General features: G+C 48.8%; 1 protein-coding gene across 1 annotated transcript in view; it reads right to left on the bottom strand.

The window, feature by feature from the left end:
- Positions 1 to 20,172, bottom strand: part of CCL22 (C-C motif chemokine ligand 22) — a 29,792-nt gene extending 9,620 nt beyond the window's left edge. Inside the window, exon 1 of the mRNA XM_078669688.1 lies at positions 20,095 to 20,172. Within this exon, the coding sequence (XP_078525814.1) occupies positions 20,095 to 20,167 (73 nt within the window). The 5' untranslated portion in view covers positions 20,168 to 20,172. The remainder of the gene's footprint in view (positions 1 to 20,094) is intronic.
- Between the last annotated feature and the right edge of the window lie 320 nt (positions 20,173 to 20,492).

Raw genomic sequence — 20,492 nt, 5'->3', positions numbered from 1 at the left:
ACATGTATGTAACTGTGAACCCCGGTTAAAGTCAGACATAGCCTCAGCTCCACAAAATGGATGCTGCCACCGAGACACAAGTCTGCCCTCCTGCAGCTGGGAGTCCTTCCAGCAACGGAGGCCTGGACAAAGGGTTTCCTGTCAGTGGCGGTGCCAGCACCATCCCAGACAGGATTTTGTGTATCCCAGGTAGGCCGGGCTGAAAGGAAGGTGACTGCAAGTGGCACCCCGGTGCTCACTGTGCATATGCCGGCTCAAACCAGTTCCTGAGGCACACCAGCCCCTGAGCTGGGGAGAGACCGGACAAAGGAGAGGGGTGTAACCACCCCCCTCCTGGTCCCACCCCTAGGGCAGGACCTAGTCGCGTGCCAGCCCCTTTTCTTAGGATAAAGGTAGGAGCAGGCCCCCTTCCCAAATTAGATCATTCTGAATCTTGAAACTACTTTCCACGAAAGGAACTCTTGACTCTTCTGAAGACTCTCCCTTGTGGCTAAGGAGTAGCCACCCTGCACCAGCAGGCACCACCGAAGCTCTTGCGGTTTGCTGTAAGTCCATCCTCCGGATCAAGACTGCCCAGCTCGACGAGACCCGGATTCCCTGCCATCTCTGACCTCTACCTACATCATCCAGCACAGCTGAGATTCGTGGGTGCGACGAGACCCGTGGGACCGGCCATCTTCAAGACCTGCACGACGCTTCTCCAGCACGACCCCCGAGAGACCCTCGAGTAAGTGCACTGGGGTTTGAGAAGCCCTAACCCTAAGCAGCGTCAGCACCGAAGTCCAGCCTCCCAGCATCCACGAGATCTGCGTGGGGCCCTTCTGCTTCTTTGCTGCTTGCCACGTTGTCCGGTCACTTGCCCGTTGGCTAGTGACCCTCTTGACGACGTACCACGACGATTTCACCGCTGGTCTGGTTGCTCCACACTGGCCCTTGCTCCCTTCCAAGAGAGGAGCACCCCGGACCCTCCTGGTCCACTCCAGACGCCATCTTGACTCCACCGCGTGGGCTTGCCTTTGCCAAGGTTTGTTGCTCAAATCCTGAGTCCAGCATCGCCGACAGCCGACAGCCTCGTGGGACAGCTCGCACCTCCAGCCTGGACGCCGACAACGCCTCCTAGCCCGTGTGACTGCAGAGTCCAGCGTCGCCCACTCACCTGGTCGAGGTGACTTCATCCGGTGCCATCCTGGTGCCCACATTATCACTGGCTAGTGATTAAGAACTGAGTCCCCTCTGCTTTCAGGTCGTCTCCTTCACTGATCCAGCCGTGGATCACACCGAACATCTTCACTGGTCGCCTGCCAGCAACTTCTTCTTTCAGGCTCCATAGACTTCAACGAGGATTCCTGACGTCTTTTGAACCCTATGCAGCCGCGGCCCCTGGGCTAGGTAACTTGAGTATTTCGGTACTCCAGTACAGGTTCACTATCCAGGTGTCCAGATCCTTTGTCGTTTTCAGTCTATCTAGTCGGATTCGTCCGGAAACAGTAACTTTAGAAACGCTAGCATCCATAGACTTCTTCCCGCATCCCGCGTGAGAGTGCACACTCTGCACACGATCTCCCTAGACCTCCTGCTCGTAATCTTAAGGTTCAGTAGTGTAGTCCTAGCGATCCTGAAGCCTCTGGATCTTGTTACTTACCTGCTAGCATTTCGCATTCCACTTTTTGTGTATATGGTTTTTCGTGCCCCTCGGGCATTTGTGTAAATTGTGCAACTTAAAGTATTTTCGTAAGAGTTTTGTATTGTGCTTAGCTCCCTGACTCATAAAGAGTTCAGGGTAGACTTGTTATAAATAAATATCCTTTATTTTCATAACAACTTGTGTGGTGTCCTTTCACTTGGTGTTCAAGGGGTATATGTGATGGTAAAACAGCTGGCTTAACACGCCCTCTAGAGTTTAGCCTGAAGACTGCTCGTGTCCATGCTACTAGGATAGCTGGTCTAAAAGGTTGACTTACAACCAATCATCAATAAGGGTTGTTTGGTATGATACACAGTGATCACTAGAATAGTGAGCACTATATATCAGGCCAACTTCTCACATTGGTGTGCAGCGGTTGGGATTTGAGCTTGCTGTTGTTTTACCTCGCACGTATCCTAAGAATATCAATTGAAAGATCACATAAGTACCCAGGTACATATAACTTAACTTAGAATACTCTGAGTTCTACTGAACCAGCTGTTGTAGTGTAACAGGGCTTAGCACACCCTGACTACAACTCTTAGCAAGGGATCAGTAGGTAAACCCATAGTGTAGGTAGGTTCATCACTTACACCACACTAGAAGCATGTCTACCCATGGAGAGTCTTCAGAGACTCCCCTTGTGGCTGTTGACCCTCCACAGGTCACTTCCAGATATGCAGGCCTTAGCTTCCAGGAGATGAGACAATTGTGTACCTCCAGGAAACTAAAACAGGGTTCTAACCCTACCACTCCTTTTCTGTTAGGTCTCTTAGAGACTTATGATGCTAGAAAAGCTACTCATACAGATGGGAGCATGCCCCCCCTTAGAAGGTACCCCTGGAGATCCTGACCTCACTGAAACTGAGGAAGTAGAGGAGGAGGAGGATGAAGAGGTTATTTCTGGGGATGAGGCAGACAATGGTCCTGAGCTAGTCAGGCTTACTAGGGCCAACTTAGACCTACATAGGGAAGGATCTGGGGGACCCCCAGTACTGACCCTAAGCAGGCCTAACTTTGGAGTTAGAAGAGATAGGTCTCATTCTAGGGACTCCAATAGATCTGTGCTCAGAGGAGAATGATCTCTCCCCAAAGGAGACTGACTTCCCCTCAGAGAAGAGAACATGAAGCAAGGATGAAACAGGCTAATCTGAGGATTCAGAGGGAAGAACTTGCCCTGGCCAAGGAGAAGCTTGCCTTTGCTAGAGAGCAACAGTTAAGTGGGGTAGTCCCCCACTGGTGGCAGCAATATCCCTAAGGATAAAGACAGGAGTTTTGATACTAGACACCTGAGTAAAATAGTGCCCCCCTTTAAACAAGGGGATGACATCCACAAATGGATGACTGCTTTGGAGAGGGCCTGCACTGTCCAGTGCATCCCCCAGAGTCAGTGGGCAGCTATTCTGTGGCTCTCCTTTGAAGGTAAAGGTAGAGATAAGCTCCTCACTACTAGAACTGAGGATGCTAACAATTACCAAGTCTTGAAAAATACACTGATTGATGGGTTTGGCTTAACCACTGAACAGTACAGGTTGCTGTTCAGAGACACCCAGAAAACTCAGTCTCAAGACCCGATGGGGTACCTGCTGATCTTTACATGCAGTATCCCCAATTCTGGTCCAAAATACTGACCAATGTTTTTAATGCGATACCTTCGGCAGGCTTTCCGTCTTCTTGGTCCACCTCTATAATTGTCCCGATTTTTAAGAAGGGGAACAGGGGGGACCCCGCTTGCTACAGGCCAATCTCCTTGCTTGACTCTGCTGTTAAAATCCTGGGCAGAGTCATTCTACAAAGACTCGGGGATTGGCTTGAGGGGAGTGGGGTCCTCTCTGACCTTCAGTATGGTTTTAGAGCTCACAGGGGGACCATGAACCAATGCTTAAACCTCCACCTCATTATTAGTAAATACACTGTGGTGAAGGAGGGGCATTTATATCTAGGGTTTATGGACTTATCCTCTGCTTTTGATTTGGTTAATCGCTCTAAACTTTGGTTTATTTTGCGGGATTTGGGTTTGGACACTACCTTGGTGAATTTTTTACATGACCTCCATCAGAATTTGTTTGCTTCCGTTAGGGTTACAAGGGAAGGTAGGTGTACTGAAAAATTTAGACCAGGGAGAGGGGTCAGACAGGGTTGTATTCTGGCCCCTCTTCTATTCACACTGTACATTAATTCCCTTGGTAAATCACTAAATTTAGCCACCTTGGACGTCCCGCGTATGGGAGGGTCTTCCATCCCGGTCCTCCTGTACGCGGACGACGCCGTCCTAATAGCTCGTACAGGCACGGGCCTGCAAAGACTGTTAGACCATTTCGGATCTTTCATGGAATCTTTAGATTTAAAGATCAATACACTAAAATCCCATGTCATGGTTACTGGCTCACGTAGGAAAAGCCTGAAGATTAAAACTTTTAGTTGCAATGAATCACGAATCTCTAGGGTACCTTTCTTTTGTTATTTAGGTGTCACCTTTGACGAAAAAGGATCCTGGGGACCTCAACTAAAAATGAAGGCAAATGCAGTTGCAAGATCTACTACAGGCCATATGAACTTTTCTAAAAAATTAGGTTCCAGGCCCATGGAGGCCATGATCCGTATCTACAAATCCAAGTGCCTGGCTATCGCATCCTATGGGGCTGACATCTGGGGCTATGTTCCTTCCCAAGGCATTCAAATTGTAGAAAATAACTTTATACGAGCTTTGCTGTCACTCCCAAAGTCATCTCCTACATACTCTATTCATAGTGAAGTCGGTTTGGGCCACATTGCTGACCTTCTAAAAATGGCCCCCCTGCTATGCTGGGTGAAAACCTGGACAAACGAGGAGATCACGTTGAACCATCTCATACTCAAAGACTGTATGGCCTTGGATAAGGCGGGTAGTATTCCCTGGCTAGCGTATGTTAGAGCGGCATGCGTGAAGCTAGGGCGCCCGGATATGTATTCTTCACCACAGGGCCTCAAGAAAGAAGATGTAGGGTGGGTAAAGTTGCATCTCCGGAACTTGTTGGAGTTAGAAAGGGAGGAGGTTGAACTCAATAAACCCATGGTGAGAACAATATATCAACTATCTATTTCCTCAGTTATGGAACCTTACCTAAAATATGTGACCAAACCATACCATCGTTTTCTTTTATTGAGATTTAGGTTCAACCTTATCCATTTAGTGCTTGGTACTAATATAAAGTGGGGGACCTTTGAAAATACCCTACCTTGCACATGTGATAGCTTCTCAAATCAGGACACAGTTCACTTTGTGATGTTTTGCGAACACTATCTGGAGCCCCGAAAAAAATGTTTATATCCCATTCTGAAGGAACTTAATTTTGTCCAGGTAAGGCCTGCACTTTTACACCTGCAAATGCTTAACTCTGTGCAGGTCACATATGGTGTAGCCAGTTTTTTGGTGGCGGCTGCCCGATTAAACAAAACAAGACTTACCCAGACAAATACACATTCTGGTTGATACTTTGTCAACTTTGTTCTGGGGCACTGTATTAAGATTAGTGGGACATGGAGGTGCCTGTTTTCTCTGGACTCTACCTTTTAGTGAATCTATTTTGTATTCAAACTTTTAAAAATAACCTCTTTTAAGGAAGCATTTTAGGAACTGCAACAGGTGTACAAATTGTTTAATTGTTAATTTTTAATCTATTCGTATGGTTTTTTATCTTTAAAAATGAATTGTGTATTGCTTTTATGGTTTTAATCAACCGAATAAAGATATTTGACTGACTGACTGACAGTCTCAAGATTGGGCTGACTTTGTAGATTGTGCCACTAAGGCTTTTGAAGGCTGGTTACTGGGAAGTAAAGTTACTGATTACACAGGATTGTATAATCTAATTATGAGAGAACAAATCTTAAGTAATTGTCAGAATCAATTGTTGCATCAGCACCTTATTGACTCAGATCTGACCTCTCCCCAAGAATTGGGAAAGAAGGCAGACAGATGGGTCAGGACAAGGGTCAAGCAGCAGAACCAGAACCAGGGTGGTGGCCAGAAGAAAGCAGATCCCAAGGGTAATGAGAACAAGCAAAATGACCAGAAGTCTTCAACAGGGCCCAAACAATCTAAAGAGGGTGGGTCCCAGAATTCCCAGAATTCCCAAAAGAAGAAGAATGGTCAGAAGAAACCATGGTGCCAGTACTGCAAAAGTAATACTCACTGGTTTAGTGAGTGCACCAAGAAAGGCCCAACTCCTACCACTACTGCCCCTAAGGCACCTGCACCCCCTAGTACAGTTGGTAGTGGTAGTAATCCTCCTAAGGCTATAGTGGGGTTAACCCAGGGAACTGAGGCGGGCTCTGACTTAGTCAGAACACCTACTCAGGCTGTTCTTGTTTGTACTGGGGACATGAATATGACCCCTACAATAAGTCCCAGTACTCTGGGCAAGTACAGGCAGACGCCTTTGATTAATGGAAAAATGGCTCAGGCCTACAGGGACACTTGTGCCAGTGTCACCATGGTGACACCTAACTTTGTGGACCCTGACCAGGTAATACTGGGAGCAGACTACCTGGTGACCAATGCTAGCAATGCCACTACCTCCCATAGTATGGCACTTGTTAACTTCTCCTGGGGAGGGGTAAATGGCCTCAAAAGGGTTGTTGTTAGTTCAGACCTCCCTGTGGACTGTCTTTTGGGCAATGATTTGGAATCCTCCTTATGGTCAGATGTGGAGTATAGGACTCATGTGGAAATGTTAGGTTTGTCAGCACATGTCCTTGCTGTGACTAGGTCACAGGCCAAGAAATGCCCAGCTGAACTAGTGCTGGTTCCTGGAACAATGGACCAGACACTAACCAAGAGAAAGAGCAGTAGGGGTAAGGTTGACCCTTCCCCCCTGCCTCAGGAACAGGATCAGCTCTTTCAGGAGACTGACCCCAAGACCCCAGAAGGAACTGTCCTAGAAGAGCTTGAGCCTGAACAGGTTGAGTTTCTTGGGACAGGGGGCCCTTCCAGGGCAGACTTGAGACAGGCACAGTTAGACTGTTCCTCTCTTGAACCCCTCAGACAGCAGGCTGCTGCTGAGGCTGCAGGGAATGCCACAGGTGCCCATAAAGTGTACTGGGATGATGGACTCCTTTACTCTGAGGCAAGAGACCCCAAGCCTGGTGCTACCAGGAGGCTGGTCATCCCCTTGTCTCTGAGAGGTTTCCTTCTCACCTTGGCCCATGAAATTCCCCTAGCAGGTCACTTAGGCCAGAATAAGACTTGGGACAAGCTTGCCCCACACTTTCACTGGCCCCATATGTCTGAGGACACTAAGAACTTTTGTCGTTCATGTGTCACCTGCCAAGCCAGTGGCAAATCAGGTGGCACAACAAAGGCCCCCCTTATACCACTACCTGTGGTGGGGGTTCCCTTTGAAAGAGTGGGGATTGACATTGTTGGACCAATGGACCCCCCAACAGCATCTGGGCACAGATTTATACTGGTGGTAGTGGATCATGCCACCAGGTACCCAGAAGCTATTCCCCCTTAGAACCACTACAGCTCCTGTTGTGGCAAGGGCCCTGGTTGGAGTTTTCTCCAGAGTGGGGTTCCCTAAGGAGGTGATCTCTGACAGAGGTGCAAACTTTATGTCAGGATACTTGACTGCTATGTGGAAGGAATGTGGTGTCAATTACAAATTCACCACACTCTATCACCCACAATGCAATGGGCTTGTTGAAAGATTCAACAAGACCCTCAAAGGGATGATAAAAGGGTACCAGAAAAGCTTAGGCGAAGATGGGACATCCTTTTACCCTGCCTTCTGTTTGCTTACAGAGAGGTCCCACAGAAGGGGGTTGGTTACAGCCCTTTTGAGCTTTTGTTTGGACATCCTGTAAGAGGACCCCTATGTCTTGTGAAGGAAGGATGGGAGTTACCTCTCAAAAAGCCTAAACTTGACATAGTGGACTATGTACTTGGTCTCCGCTCCAGGATGGCAGAGTACATGGAGAAGGCATCTAAAAACCTTGAGGCCAGCCAGGAACTTCAAAAAGCTTGGCATGACCAAAAGGCTGTCCTAACTGTTTACCATGCAGGACAGAAGGTGTGGGTGTTGGAGCCAGTGGCCCCAGCAGCTCTCCAAGACAAATGGTCTGGACCCCACATCATCATTGAGCAAAAGGGAGAAGTCACCTATTTGGTGGACATGGGAACTCCCAGGAGCCCTCACAGAGTACTTCATGTGAATAGGCTCAAAGCATTTGTTGACAGGGAGGACATGGGCTTGCTCATGGCCACAGATGAGGGACAGGAGGAAGAGAGTGACCCTCTCCCAGACCTGCTCACTCAGAACCCTGATGATGGGTCAGTGGATGGTGTAGTCTTTTCTGACAGCCTCTCTGAGCATCAGCAACAGGATTGTAGGCAAGTCCTTCAATCCTTCAGACAAATGTTTTCTCTGACCCCCAGTAAGACAAACTGGTGCACACATGAGGTGGACACTGGAGACAGTCTGCCTATAAAGAGTAAAATCTACAGGCAACCTGACCACGTCAGGGACTGCATAAAAACTGAAGTACAAAAGATGTTGGAATTGGGAGTCATTGAACCCTCAGAGAGCCCTTGGGCTAGTCCTGTAGTTCTAGAGCCTAAACCTCACACCCAGGATGGCAAGAGAGAGATGTGGTTTTGCGTAGACTACAGGGGTCTCAATGCTGTCACTAAGACAGATGCCCATCCAATACCCAGGGCAGATGAACTGATAGATAAGTTGGCTTCTGCAACTTTCTTAAGTACATTTGACCTAACAGCTGGTTATTGGCAAATCAGGTTAGCTGAGGATGCCAAGGCCAAGACAGCATTTTCTACCCCAGGAGGTCATTACCAATTTGTGGTGATGCCCTTTGGTTTGAAAAATGCCCCTGCCACTTTTCAAAGGTTGGTGAACCAAGTTCTCACTGGGTTGGATGACTTTTGTGCAGCATATCTAGATGATATTGCTGTCTTTAGCTCCACCTGGGAGGATCACCTGATCCACCTGAGGAAAGTTTTAGAGGCCCTGCAAAAGGCAGGCCTCACTATCAAGGCTACTAAGTGCCAGATAGGGCAGAGTCAAGTTGTATACTTGGGCCACCTTGTAGGTGGAGGCCAAGTTCAACCTCTGGAGAGCAAGATACAGGCCATAAAGGACTGGGCTCCTCCAACCACCCAGACACAGGTCAGAGCTTTCTTGGGCCTGTCTGGTTATTACAGGAAATTTGTCAGAAATTATGGAACCATTGTGACTCCACTTAATGACCTGACAAGTAAGAAAATGCCAAAGAAAGTTCAGTGGACAGTCAGCTGTCAGAAGGCATTCGATGACCTAAAGCAGGCCATGTGCACTGCACCTATTCTCAAGAGTCCAGACTACTCCAAGCCATTCATTGTCCAAACAGATGCTTCTGAGTTGGGTGTGGGAGCTGTTCTATCTCAGCTGAATATTGATGGTCATGACCAGCCCATTGCTTTTATAAGCAGAAGGCTGACCCCTAGAGAGAAACGTTGGTCAGCTATTGAGAGGGAGGCCTTTGCTGTGGTTTGGGCCCTGAAGAAGTTGAGGCCATACTTGTTTGGTACTCACTTCAAAGTTCAGACCGACCATAAGCCCCTCTTATGGCTAAATCAAATGAAGGGTGAAAACCCCAAACTTCTTAGGTGGTCCATTTCCCTACAGGGGATGGACTTTACAGTGGAGCACCGCCCAGGAACTGACCATGGTAATGCAGATGGTCTCTCCAGGTACTTCCACTTAGAGCAAGAAGACTCACCTGGTCAAGGTTAGTTTAATGTCCCTAAGTTTGGGGGGGGTTATGTAGGAGAGTGGGGTCTGCAATCCCATGGCCACCCCAGATTTTTGCTTTTTGCTTCACTGATTTACGACTTTCCCTGGCTGTGGGCCTGCTAATCAGACCCACAGCCTAGCTGTTCTCTCTCTAAATTGCAACCATGTACCTTAGGTGCATCTTACCAATTGGTACTGGGCCACCTTATCAGTCCCTGTACAGCATACCTTAGGTATCCAGGGCATAGGTGTACCCAGGGCCTACCAGGGGCTGAAGCATGTATTATGCCACCCCTGGCTGGCCACCCAAACAGACACAACTGGCTGCACGACAGCTGGGGCAAGGTAGTGTAAACACCCTTTGCTTTAGATATAGTATTCCTATATCTAACCCTAAAATGGACACATATATTCCTATCAGTCACTCCTATGGCAGGCCTTATCAATCCTGAAGGCAGAGTGCTTGGAATTATGTGAGATGGTGCTCTGGCATGAGCTGAGCCCGTTTGCAGCTTGCGGAACCAAGTCCAAATAGCTGTTCCATGATAACGCTATACCATATACTCTTAAGTGCATTATAATCCTCGCGGTTAAATGCTAACTTTGGTATAGCTTTATCAAAACATGTCGAGTAAGGTGTCATACGAATTGGAATACTAACCCCTCGCCAATTCTGGCGACGGGGTTAGCATTCCACCCTTCTAGAGGGACACGACATGTATGTAACTGTGAACCCCGGTTAAAGTCAGACATAGCCTCAGCTCCACAAAATGGATGCTGCCACTGAGACACAAGTCTGCCCTCCTGCTGCTGGGAGTCCTTCCAGCAACGGAGGCCTGGACAAAGGGTTTCCTGTCAGGGGCGGTGCTAGCACCATCCCAGACAGGATTTTGTGTATCCCAGGTAGGCAGGGCTGAAAGGAAGGTGACTGCAAGTGGCACCCCGGTGCTCACTGTGCATATGCCGGCTCAAACCAGTTCCTGGGGCACACCAGCCCCTGAGCTGGGGAGAGACCGGACAAGGGAGAGGGGTGTAACCAACCCCTCCTGGTCCCACCCCTAGGGCAGGACCTAGTCGCGTGCCAGCCCCTTTTCTTAGGATAAAGGTAGGAGCAGGCCCCCTTCCCAAATTAGATCATTCTGAATCTTGAAACTACTTTCCACGAAAGGAACTCTTGACTCTTCTGAAGACTCTCCCTTGTGGCTAAGGAGTAGCCACCCTGCACCAGCAGGCACCACCGAAGCTCTTGCGGTTTGCTGTAAGTCCATCCTCCGGATCAAGACTGCCCAGCTCGACGAGACCCGGATTCCCTGCCATCTCTGACCTCTACCTACATCATCCAGCACAGCTGAGATTCGTGGGTGCGACGAGACCCGTGGGACCGGCCATCTTCAAGACCTGCACGACGCTTCTCCAGCACGACCCCCGAGAGACCCTCGAGTAAGTGCACTGGGGTTTGAGAAGCCCTAACCCTAAGCAGCTTCAGCACCGAAGTCCAGCCTCCCAGCATCCACGAGATCTGCGTGGGGCCCTTCTGCTTCTTTGCTGCTTGCCACGTTGTCCGGTCACTTGCCCGTTGGCTAGTGACCCTCTTGACGACGTACCACGACGATTTCACCGCTGGTCTGGTTGCTCCAGACTGGCCCTTGCTCCCTTCCAAGAGAGGAGCACCCCGGACCCTCCTGGTCCACTCCAGACGCCATCTTGACTCCACCGCATGGGCTTGCCTTTGCCAAGGTTTGTTGCTCAAATCCTGAGTCCAGCATCGCCGACAGCCTCGTGGGACAGCTCGCACCTCCAGCCTGGACGCCGACAACGCCTCCTAGCCCGTGTGACTGCAGAGTCCAGCGTCGCCCACTCACCTGGTCGAGGTGACTTCATCCGGTGCCATCCTGGTGCCCACATAATCACTGGCTAGTGATTAAGAACTGAGTCCCCTCTGCTTTCAGGTCGTCTCCTTCACTGATCCAGCCGTGGATCACACCGAACATCTTAACTGGTCGCCTGCCAGCAACTTCTTCTTTCAGGCTCCATAGACTTCAACGAGGATTCCCGACGTCTTTTGAACCCTATGCAGCCGCGGCCCCTGGGCTAGGTAACTTGAGTATTTCGGTACTCCAGCACAGGTTCACTATCCAGGTATCCAGATCCTTTGTCGTTTTCAGTCTATCTAGTCGGATTCGTCCGGAAACAGTAACTTTAGAAACGCTAGCATCCATAGACTTCTTCCCGCATCCCGCGTGAGAGTGCACACTCTGCACACGATCTCCCTAGACCTCCTGCTCGTAATCTTAAGGTTCAGTAGTGTAGTCCTAGCGATCCTGAAGCCTCTGGATCTTGTTACTTACCTGCTAGCATTTCGCATTCCACTTTTTGTGTATATGGTTTTTCGTGCCCCTCGGGCATTTGTGTAAATTGTGCAACTTAAAGTATTTTCGTAAGAGTTTTGTATTGTGCTTAGCTGCTCCCTGACTCATAAAGAGTTCAGGGTAGACTTGTTATAAATAAATATCCTTTATTTTCATAACAACTTGTGTGGTGTCCTTTCACTTGGTGTTCAAGGGGTATATGTGATGGTAAAACAGCTGGCTTAACACGCCCTCTAGAGTTTAGCCTGAAGACTGCTCGTGTCCATGCTACTAGGATAGCTGGTCTAAAAGGTTGACTTACAACCAATCATCAATAAGGGTTGTTTGGTATGATACACAGTGATCACTAGAATAGTGAGCACTATATATCAGGCCAACTTCTCACAGTGGGCAAAGGTGCCAATTGCCCAGGGCCCCCACCTTCCAAAAAGCCCCCTCGGAAATTGAACTTTCTCTCTAGATCACCTCTGTGTATTTCTCTATCATAACCCTTCACGTATATGTCAATATTGGTAGGCAGCATAGGACTTGAATTGGCAAAAAATGGGTAATACAATTCAAAGTTGTTGCAAACATGGCCCCAAAATATTTCTTGCCCGGGCTCACAAAATCCTCCATGTGACACTGGCACTGATGTATCATGGGGGCCGGTGGCAGGCCACGTTCTAGAGTGTGGGCCAGGACCCCCCCGCCCCAAAATAGCCCATGGCTCACCGAAGGCCCGTTCACAGGTAGAAAACAATCCTTAGTTATTTTACTTCATGCACACAATAACACTGGACTGCAGCCTTGCAATCAAAGCCTTACTGTGCAGCTTTCTTGTACAATGCCAATGCTTTGGGCTACCATAAGTGCCTGGGGGCAGGGGTGAGGTCACAGGCGGTGATTGCTCACCTGTTTTACATTTGCCTAATTTGTTTGCTCATATTTGCTTGATATATTTTGTTTATCTTTCAATCCTTTACTACTGTACAGTTGCCCTCCTTTACACTGTTGCCACCCCACCTTGTTTACATTTGATCAATTTGTTTTTGCTCAACTTTGTTTTATATCTTGTTTAGCTTTTTATCTTTGTATCTGTTTTTATCCCACTTGTGTGTAAAGCGCTCTGATATCCGCAAGGATCTTGTTCGCGCTCTATAAAACTTTCAAAATAAATAAATAAAATAAATAATAGGAGTATGTGAGACACCTCCATTATACCGAGATCGCAAGCTCCCGTGACAAAGTAATTAAGAAATGAAAACAGTTTTATGGCAGAAACAGCGTAAAGGATTTTGCCATTTAAAGAAAGGTAAGTGAAAATATGCATACGAGCAGGATATATATCTTAGTAGTGGCATATTTTATTTTATTTTTTCCTGTAGCGCTATTCCTATACCAGTGAAATTATCCGGCCGAGAAAAACCTAATTACACTGCAGAATTTACCAAATTATGTGGCAAGAAAAGGAAAAGTGTGCTGCGTAATGTGGCGCAATTTGTGATTGTTTTACTTCATTATTTTTACATTATTATACGTTAACATTGTCTTGGCAAAGGTTATACCTCGTACCAGTTTAACACCATAATTCAGCAATACATTCGATGTTTGCGAAGGGCCTTCCACTGCTCAGCAACAGGTGTTGATACATTTGTAGGAACTTTTGATCCATTAGAACAATTTATACTGTTAAAATCTCCAAATTATGCAGCAGGTGGTGCATTACGTGACAAATGTGGCACATCCGTACTCATGTGGAATACCCTCCAGTCGCACAATTGCATTATTCCTGCTTATCGCACTATATTAAGTAAAAAAACATTAACACTGGCAAAGTTTTGATTCTGCTTAAATGAAAACACTTGTCAAGTTTCACTAATAAATTACGGATAAACGATGGGAAGCGGCAGTGCACGTGCCTATTATGTAAAAGAAAGCGCTGGTAACAATTCCATGACAGCCCTGTCAAGAGCTGCGGCTGTCCGGAATCTCAGTCTCCCGAGGGTCCCGCAGAAGGCAGGGAGCACTGATAGAATTAGAAGGAACTTGAAGAACAAACGCGCCATTTTGGGGACAGAAATGGATTATAGTGGGGGCACGCACTCCTGCAGCCGCAGCATTTTACGCCTAATATGGATGTATTATGTACATTTGCCACATAATCCTTCATCTGCTGCATAATTTGGAGAGTTTAACAAAAAGCCATTTTAAACGGATGAAAAGTTGCTAAAAATGCGATCACAGGTTGCTGCACAGTGGAAGGCCCCTCACAAAGGTTCACTCGGCACATTTCAGCTGCTTTCTGCTGTACTTGTGTTTTAAATTGTCACTAATGAGGCAAAACCTTTTTCCAGACAGCGTTAATGTGTACAAAATTGACAAAATGATAAAGTAATACTGCCTCACGTTAAGCTACAAAATGTAGTGAACCCTGCTGCATAACTTGGTACTTCCCAGCTGCTAACGCTCCTCAGTCTTAAACTGATAGGAGAGAAGAGAGTGAGAGAGAGGGGAAGGTGGAGAGAGGGACGGAAGAGGCATAAGGAGGAGGCTGAGGCAGAAGGGAGGAGAATGAGAAAAAGGAGGACAGTGAGAGGGAGAGAATGAGGGGAGTGAGGGAGACAGAAGAAGGGTGAGAGGCGAGCGAGGGACAGAGAAGAGGAGGAAAAGAGAATGGAGAGGAGGAGAGAGAAGAGAGAGGAGTAGAGAAGGGTGAGTTGGAGAGAGAAGGGAGAGGTAGAGAGAGAGAAGAGAGAAGAAGAGAGAAGGGTGAGGTGGAGAGAGAAGGAAAGCTTGGACATAGAGGGGTGAGGTGGGGCAAGCGCAAGTTGACACAGTGAAAGGAAGGCGAGTCCAGGAGAGAGAGAGAAACTAGGATACGGTGGAGAGAGGAGGGTGAGGCGGAGAAAGAGAAGGCACAGCGCGTACACAGGTGGATGAGGTGAAGGGGGTGAGGTGTAACACTGTAAGGAAGTAGAGGGTGAGCACGACAGCAAGGCGAAGTGGAGAGAAAGGACGGTGAAGTTGGAAGAGGGGAAGGGGAGAAAGAGAGAAAGGGTGGTGAGATGGAGGGAGCAGGAAAGATGAAGCCCGTAGGCTTAAACCATTACAAATATACAGTCTACACCAGTAGAGAGAAGCCGGCAGGCGTATGGTATGGTATGGTACGGTATGCTATGGTTTGTATGGGATGGTATGGTTGGTATGTTATGGTTTGTATGGGATGGTATGGTTGGTATGGTATAGGATGGTTTGGAAGGGATGGGATGGCTGGTGTGGTATGGTTGGTATGGGATGGTACGTATGTTATGGTACGTGTATGGTATGGAGCTCACATCCGTTCAAGGCGTCCAGCCTGCCTAGAGCCAGCTATCACCTGGGAGACTCTGGACAACTCCATATATGTTTATACCCCCACCCGGGCCATGCTTCTTCATTGCCCTCCCAGATTCCACATCCTGGTACCGGGCCTAGCTGGTGGCCCGGATGTGAGTGCGCTGCTTAATGCCAGGGGTTGTGGAGTAGTGTGGCTCACTGGTTAGAGGCAGCAGGCCTGAGAGCAGAAGTCAGCCCGAGACCAGGGTTCAATTCCCGACGCGGCAGGGTTGTGGACCTTGGTCAGCGGACTCGATAATTCTCGCTTCGGTGCTTACTCTAATCAGGGGTTCCACTCGGCAACTCTGGGCATTAGCTTGCCTAATCTCCACAACGGCCCCACCAATTCCGGGGATGCCTGGCTCCACCTTGGGGACTCCCAGCAAGGGACCATCCCACAGGGAAAGCCAGGACGGGTTCCCCAGAGTTATACAGCGCCGGGACGCCCCGTTGCTGGGGCAGCTGTGCGCTTTACAAGTATACTACATTTACATTTACATTTACATTTACATTTACAGGACGAGGGCGTGATTGGAACCGTGGGGCTGGCTGTGTGCATTTTTAAAGATCGGACGCAACAGTAGAGGGCGCTGCAGGCCAAGATATGAGGGCTCTGGCAGAGTTGTGTGGGGGTATCAGTGGTGTAATAGCAGGGCGAGCTGCAGGCTCGGCTCGGCGCACTGGGGGAGCTGGGGTTAAGGACTTGAACCTCAGGGAGCTGCAGGCCAGGGTTGAGTGGACTGGCGCATCTGTTTAGTTGAAAGTGTAAATGAGCACTGGAAAGGCGCGATGCTACGTCACGATAGGAAGCACTGCAGAATGTGTTGAGCTCGTGCTGCTCATTAATTGACCGCAGGCCTCAGTGAACACTGCATGAACTGCAGGTCGCAGTATTAGTGGCAATACTATAGCGCAGTGGGTTCAGCTCTAGTCGTACGCTTCAATCTCAGTGAGAACAGTGGATTTATGCACCTGCTGTGCAGGTCACAGGCTCTGGTCTAAGATATCTCAGCTTGTGAATACACCTGCTGCAGATATTTTTTTGTGATATGTAGGTTCTAGTCCAAGTAAGGTGACAGAGGGTTAATTCACCTACCATGAAGCTCTGTTAAAATGCTCAGTGGGTTTCTGCAACTGCTGCAGAGATCCTGATAGTATTAACCTGCAGGTGCCAGATCAAATTCTGATTTAAGAAAGTGCAACTTGTGAACACACCTCAGTTGGACAGCTTACATAGTCAGTTCACCTGCTGAATGCAGCTGTGTGTAACCTACAGAACACACGTTAGCGTATCAGCAGCTTCACATCAGCCGTTCATCCTTCTAAGGTTGGCATGAGGGAAATAGCGACATATATTCGAAAATGACCTGAACACATCCAGGTTTCAGAGCTTTATTTTAAAAACCAGCCTTTTGCCCCAACATTTATTTATTTGTAGAACAGTTATTGTGGGGTAATGGTACATAAACGGGTATATGAGTCCATATGGTTCCAGAAAGCATTACAAAATGAAGAAGCCTAAAGGCCATAGTGCAAAAACAATCCAAAAAACACTCGTTGTTGTTAAAAGTCATCCCCAAAATGGACTTCTCAACCTTCTCATGTGGAGAGGAAAGAGCCTGTTGACATTTAACCTGCTCTCAATTCCACTGTCTCTCTTCCCAATAGCAAAATATGTATCTCAAAAAGTTGAAAAGGAGATATTTGGGGGATAAAAAGCGTCGGCCATATGGTGACGCGATCTGTCAAATTTAGAGATGAGCACATAAACAGTGACCGCCATCCAAGTAATTCATATAGATTCTAAGAGCTGGGATAGTCCGAAATGTCACACTTGTAGGAGTTTGATGGTTAGTAGTTGTGCAGGTACTGTCTAGGGCAGTGTTGGCAAGGGCAACTGGCGGTGCATACTACAGTGGCCTCCCGGCAAGGGCCCTAGCACTTTTTAGGTCTCGCCTGTCGATGCGCATGCGCATCGAGCAAGGCGAGAGTATTGGGACTTATCCACTCTTTATCCACACTGCAAGGAATCGTGGCGATTCCTTGCAGTGCCCGTGACTTTTAAGCTCAATGCGCATGCGCATTGAGCTTAAAAGCGCGTGCACGTCCGTCTTTGTTTACCCGCTCCGCCCCCTCCCCTTCCCGCCGTGTCGCATTTCTCCTCCCCCCTCCCCTCTCTTCCCTCCGTCTTGTTTATTTTACCCGCTCCGCCCCCTCCCCTTCCCGCCGTGTCGCATTTCTCCTCCCCCCTCCCCTCTCTTCCCTCCATCTTGTTTTTATTTTATTATTATTTTGCCCAGCGCACACAGCGTCCGATTAACAACATATGTCACTTCTCTTTTTTATTCATTATTGTTTTTATCGTGGCTTACACTATCTCTTACGCACATAACTTTATTATACACAGCACTCGCGCAACGCCGTTTCCGGATCTAAACACGCCCCCTTGCATCACACGCTGATTCGACTCCCAACAGCAGACACGGAGTCGCAGGCCAGCAGCCACGAGTGCAGAACCACTAGTTGGCGAATAGGTAAGCGCATAAAATTACCCCTCCTTAAGTCGCAGCACATCGCCGTAGTTGCATTTAACATTTGTGATTTCTTAGCTCAGAGGTTTCTACCAGAGGTGACAGCGGAACCATTATTTATTAGGTTAAAAGAGTTTAAGACATTTCTTTAAGACATTAGTCCCTTTTTAGGGTCCATTTTCAGCGGCAGTGTGAGACCATCTCTTACAGGATTTTAAATTGCAGAATGGGGTCAGTGCATCCCATTTACTTACAACTTATTTACTTCTGAACAGCAAGGCGCGCATAACATAAGCGCGTTATTTTCACTGCAACGCTTGTTATTCACTGCGGGCTGGAGGGAGTGAGTCTCTGTCCCGGGCCCCTGCCAGGGGCCCCTGCAGAGCTGCTCTGTCGCAAGAAACGCCTTGGAAACTTAGCGCCACTCATCAGGATTCATCGAGTGCGTGTGATTGGTGTCTCTCTGCCTCGTGTGCCTTCTCTCTCTCTCACGTACATCTCTCTCCCCTCCCCCCAGATCTCATCCTCCTTAAGGGCCCGCCCCCTCAACGGTGACTCACCTAGCAGGCATCCAGCTAATGAAACTGCTGGAGTTTAAAGGGCTCCTACCTGCTCCAGCAGACCCCGGTCATGTGACATGGGGGTGGGGGCGCAACGCCCCCCCACCCCCCATGTGGGGGAACACCCAATGTACTGTAACCCGACCGACCCACTCCATTCTTATCTGCACGAGCCTCCTCGTGCGCAGCCTGGTTCCCCGCCTTAACCTTGTAATTAGACGCTTTGCTGCCCTTCCTTAAGCCACCAAAACGAGGCCCCCCATACCCCTCCACTCTCTTCGCTCCCACTCCTGTGCTTTTTCTCCCTCTAACCTGCCTCCGAAATTGAAGCGTTTTTATGCCTCCCACCCTCCCCCCGTTGCGTCTCTCCAGGCCAAATTCCTCTTCGTCAGTACTCTGGGAGACAACTCCTAAGCTGAGGCTCCTGCAGCAGCCCCCCGCCACTCGCGCTCGCCCCTCGTGCGCCTTTGTCTACCCTTTAACCCGACTCCCCATTGAAACCTTCTTCCTGATACTCGGTGCGTCACCCCATGCCAAATACCTGGTTTGTTTTACTCCGAGAAGAGTAAATCATCTGCGCAGGATCACAGGATGTTGAGCCACTCCCAAGTCGGCAGCTCTGTGCATAGGCCACATCACTTCCCCTATGGTCCCCACTATAGCCTACGGTTGCCTAGCGGGCCCCATTGACTAACTTGCGTCTTCTGTGATCCTGTCCGCCCTCCGAGCTTAGCCTGCCACTCACGAATTGCAATTTTCTAACAACCATTGAGCCAGCCCCAGACAAAACACTTCAACCCTCCTATCCTCACACATCATTAACCTACCCTCCCGCATATTGCTCCACTCCTGCTGCCATATGAACCATCGCGCTGGGGGCAATGCAGTCCTCCATGCGCACTGCTGCTAGGCCCGCAAGGTGGTACCTGGGCTAAACATTGGGTGTAGCCACACCCTATTGTAATTGTATACCACTCTTCACCCTCACTCACCTTCACTCACCCTCACTCACCCTCACTCACCCTCAACCCCTCACTCACCCTCACTCATCCTCACTCACCCTCAACCCCTCACCCTCACCCACCCTCAACCCCTCACCCTAACTCACTCACCCTCACCCTCACTCACCCTCACTCTCACTCACCCTCAACCCCTCACTCACCCTCACTCACCCTCACTCACCCTCAACCCCTCACCCTCACACAGTGCAATAGGTCTCGGAGCATTTGAGTTAGAGCTTTTAGATTTGTTTATGGCTTTTTTTATTTGTAATTCTTTAGCATTGGCTACAGGAAACAAAAATGCTAAAGATTTACAAAAAAAACCCATAAACAATTCTAAAAGCACTAACTCTAATGCTGCGAGACCTATTGCATTTCCAATGCTTGTTTTTTTTTTACAATTTAAGCACTAACGTCCCTCTTCCTATCCTCTCTCTCTCTCTCGTTTTCGCACACATTCTCTCCCTCCCTCCCCCCCTCCCATCTCTGTCTCTCTCTTTCTCAGAAACATATGCACTCTCATTCCCATACTGTCTTCCTGTCTCTCTCTGTTATGATGTGCAGTCTTATCTGTCACACCTCCTCCTTCGTTCTCAGGCTTCCAGGCTCTGCGACCTAAGACAAGAGCACCTCTCCGGTCACTGACGCAAAGAGCTTCCCACATAGGAGCACAACAAACACTGCACTCTGTCAAGCACCATCTCCACCACTAGGGGTATGAAACGCTTCATAAACGCTCTATACGGCATACGGGCAGAGCGTCGGCTGCGCATGCCCACGCTCTCGCGCCCAAGTTAGACTGAAAGGCCCCAGCACTCACCTGCCGTGATTGACAGGACGAAGGCCGCGAGGACAAGGACGAGCACGAGCGCCGTCTGCACACCGGCCGCCATCTTCAGACAGGGCTCAGCTTCGAACTCCCGGGGAGAAGTGAAGTGAAATCTGGCGGGTACCCTTAGGTATTTATCAGATGGTGCCTTGGGTGGGAGTCCTTTGCCCCCCACCCCTTTGCACACTTCCCGGTAGGCGTTCCCGCCTGATTATGGAAGGAAGTATTCGATTCCTGCCGGTCTGAGGAAACACAATTCTCAAGAAGCGGAACCTCTGATTTCTAAGGAAAACAGAGCGTTGCACAGAACGACACAAAACTGCTGATTTATGCTTACAAGAAAGCTCAGCTGTGTCTTGTAATGAATTACTTTCCCCAACTGCACTCCC

This window comes from Lissotriton helveticus, chromosome 12 (genome assembly GCF_964261635.1).
Source record: "Lissotriton helveticus chromosome 12, aLisHel1.1, whole genome shotgun sequence".
NCBI classification, from domain to species: Eukaryota; Metazoa; Chordata; class Amphibia; order Caudata; family Salamandridae; genus Lissotriton; species Lissotriton helveticus.
This window is presented reverse-complemented; position numbering and strand designations above follow the sequence as displayed.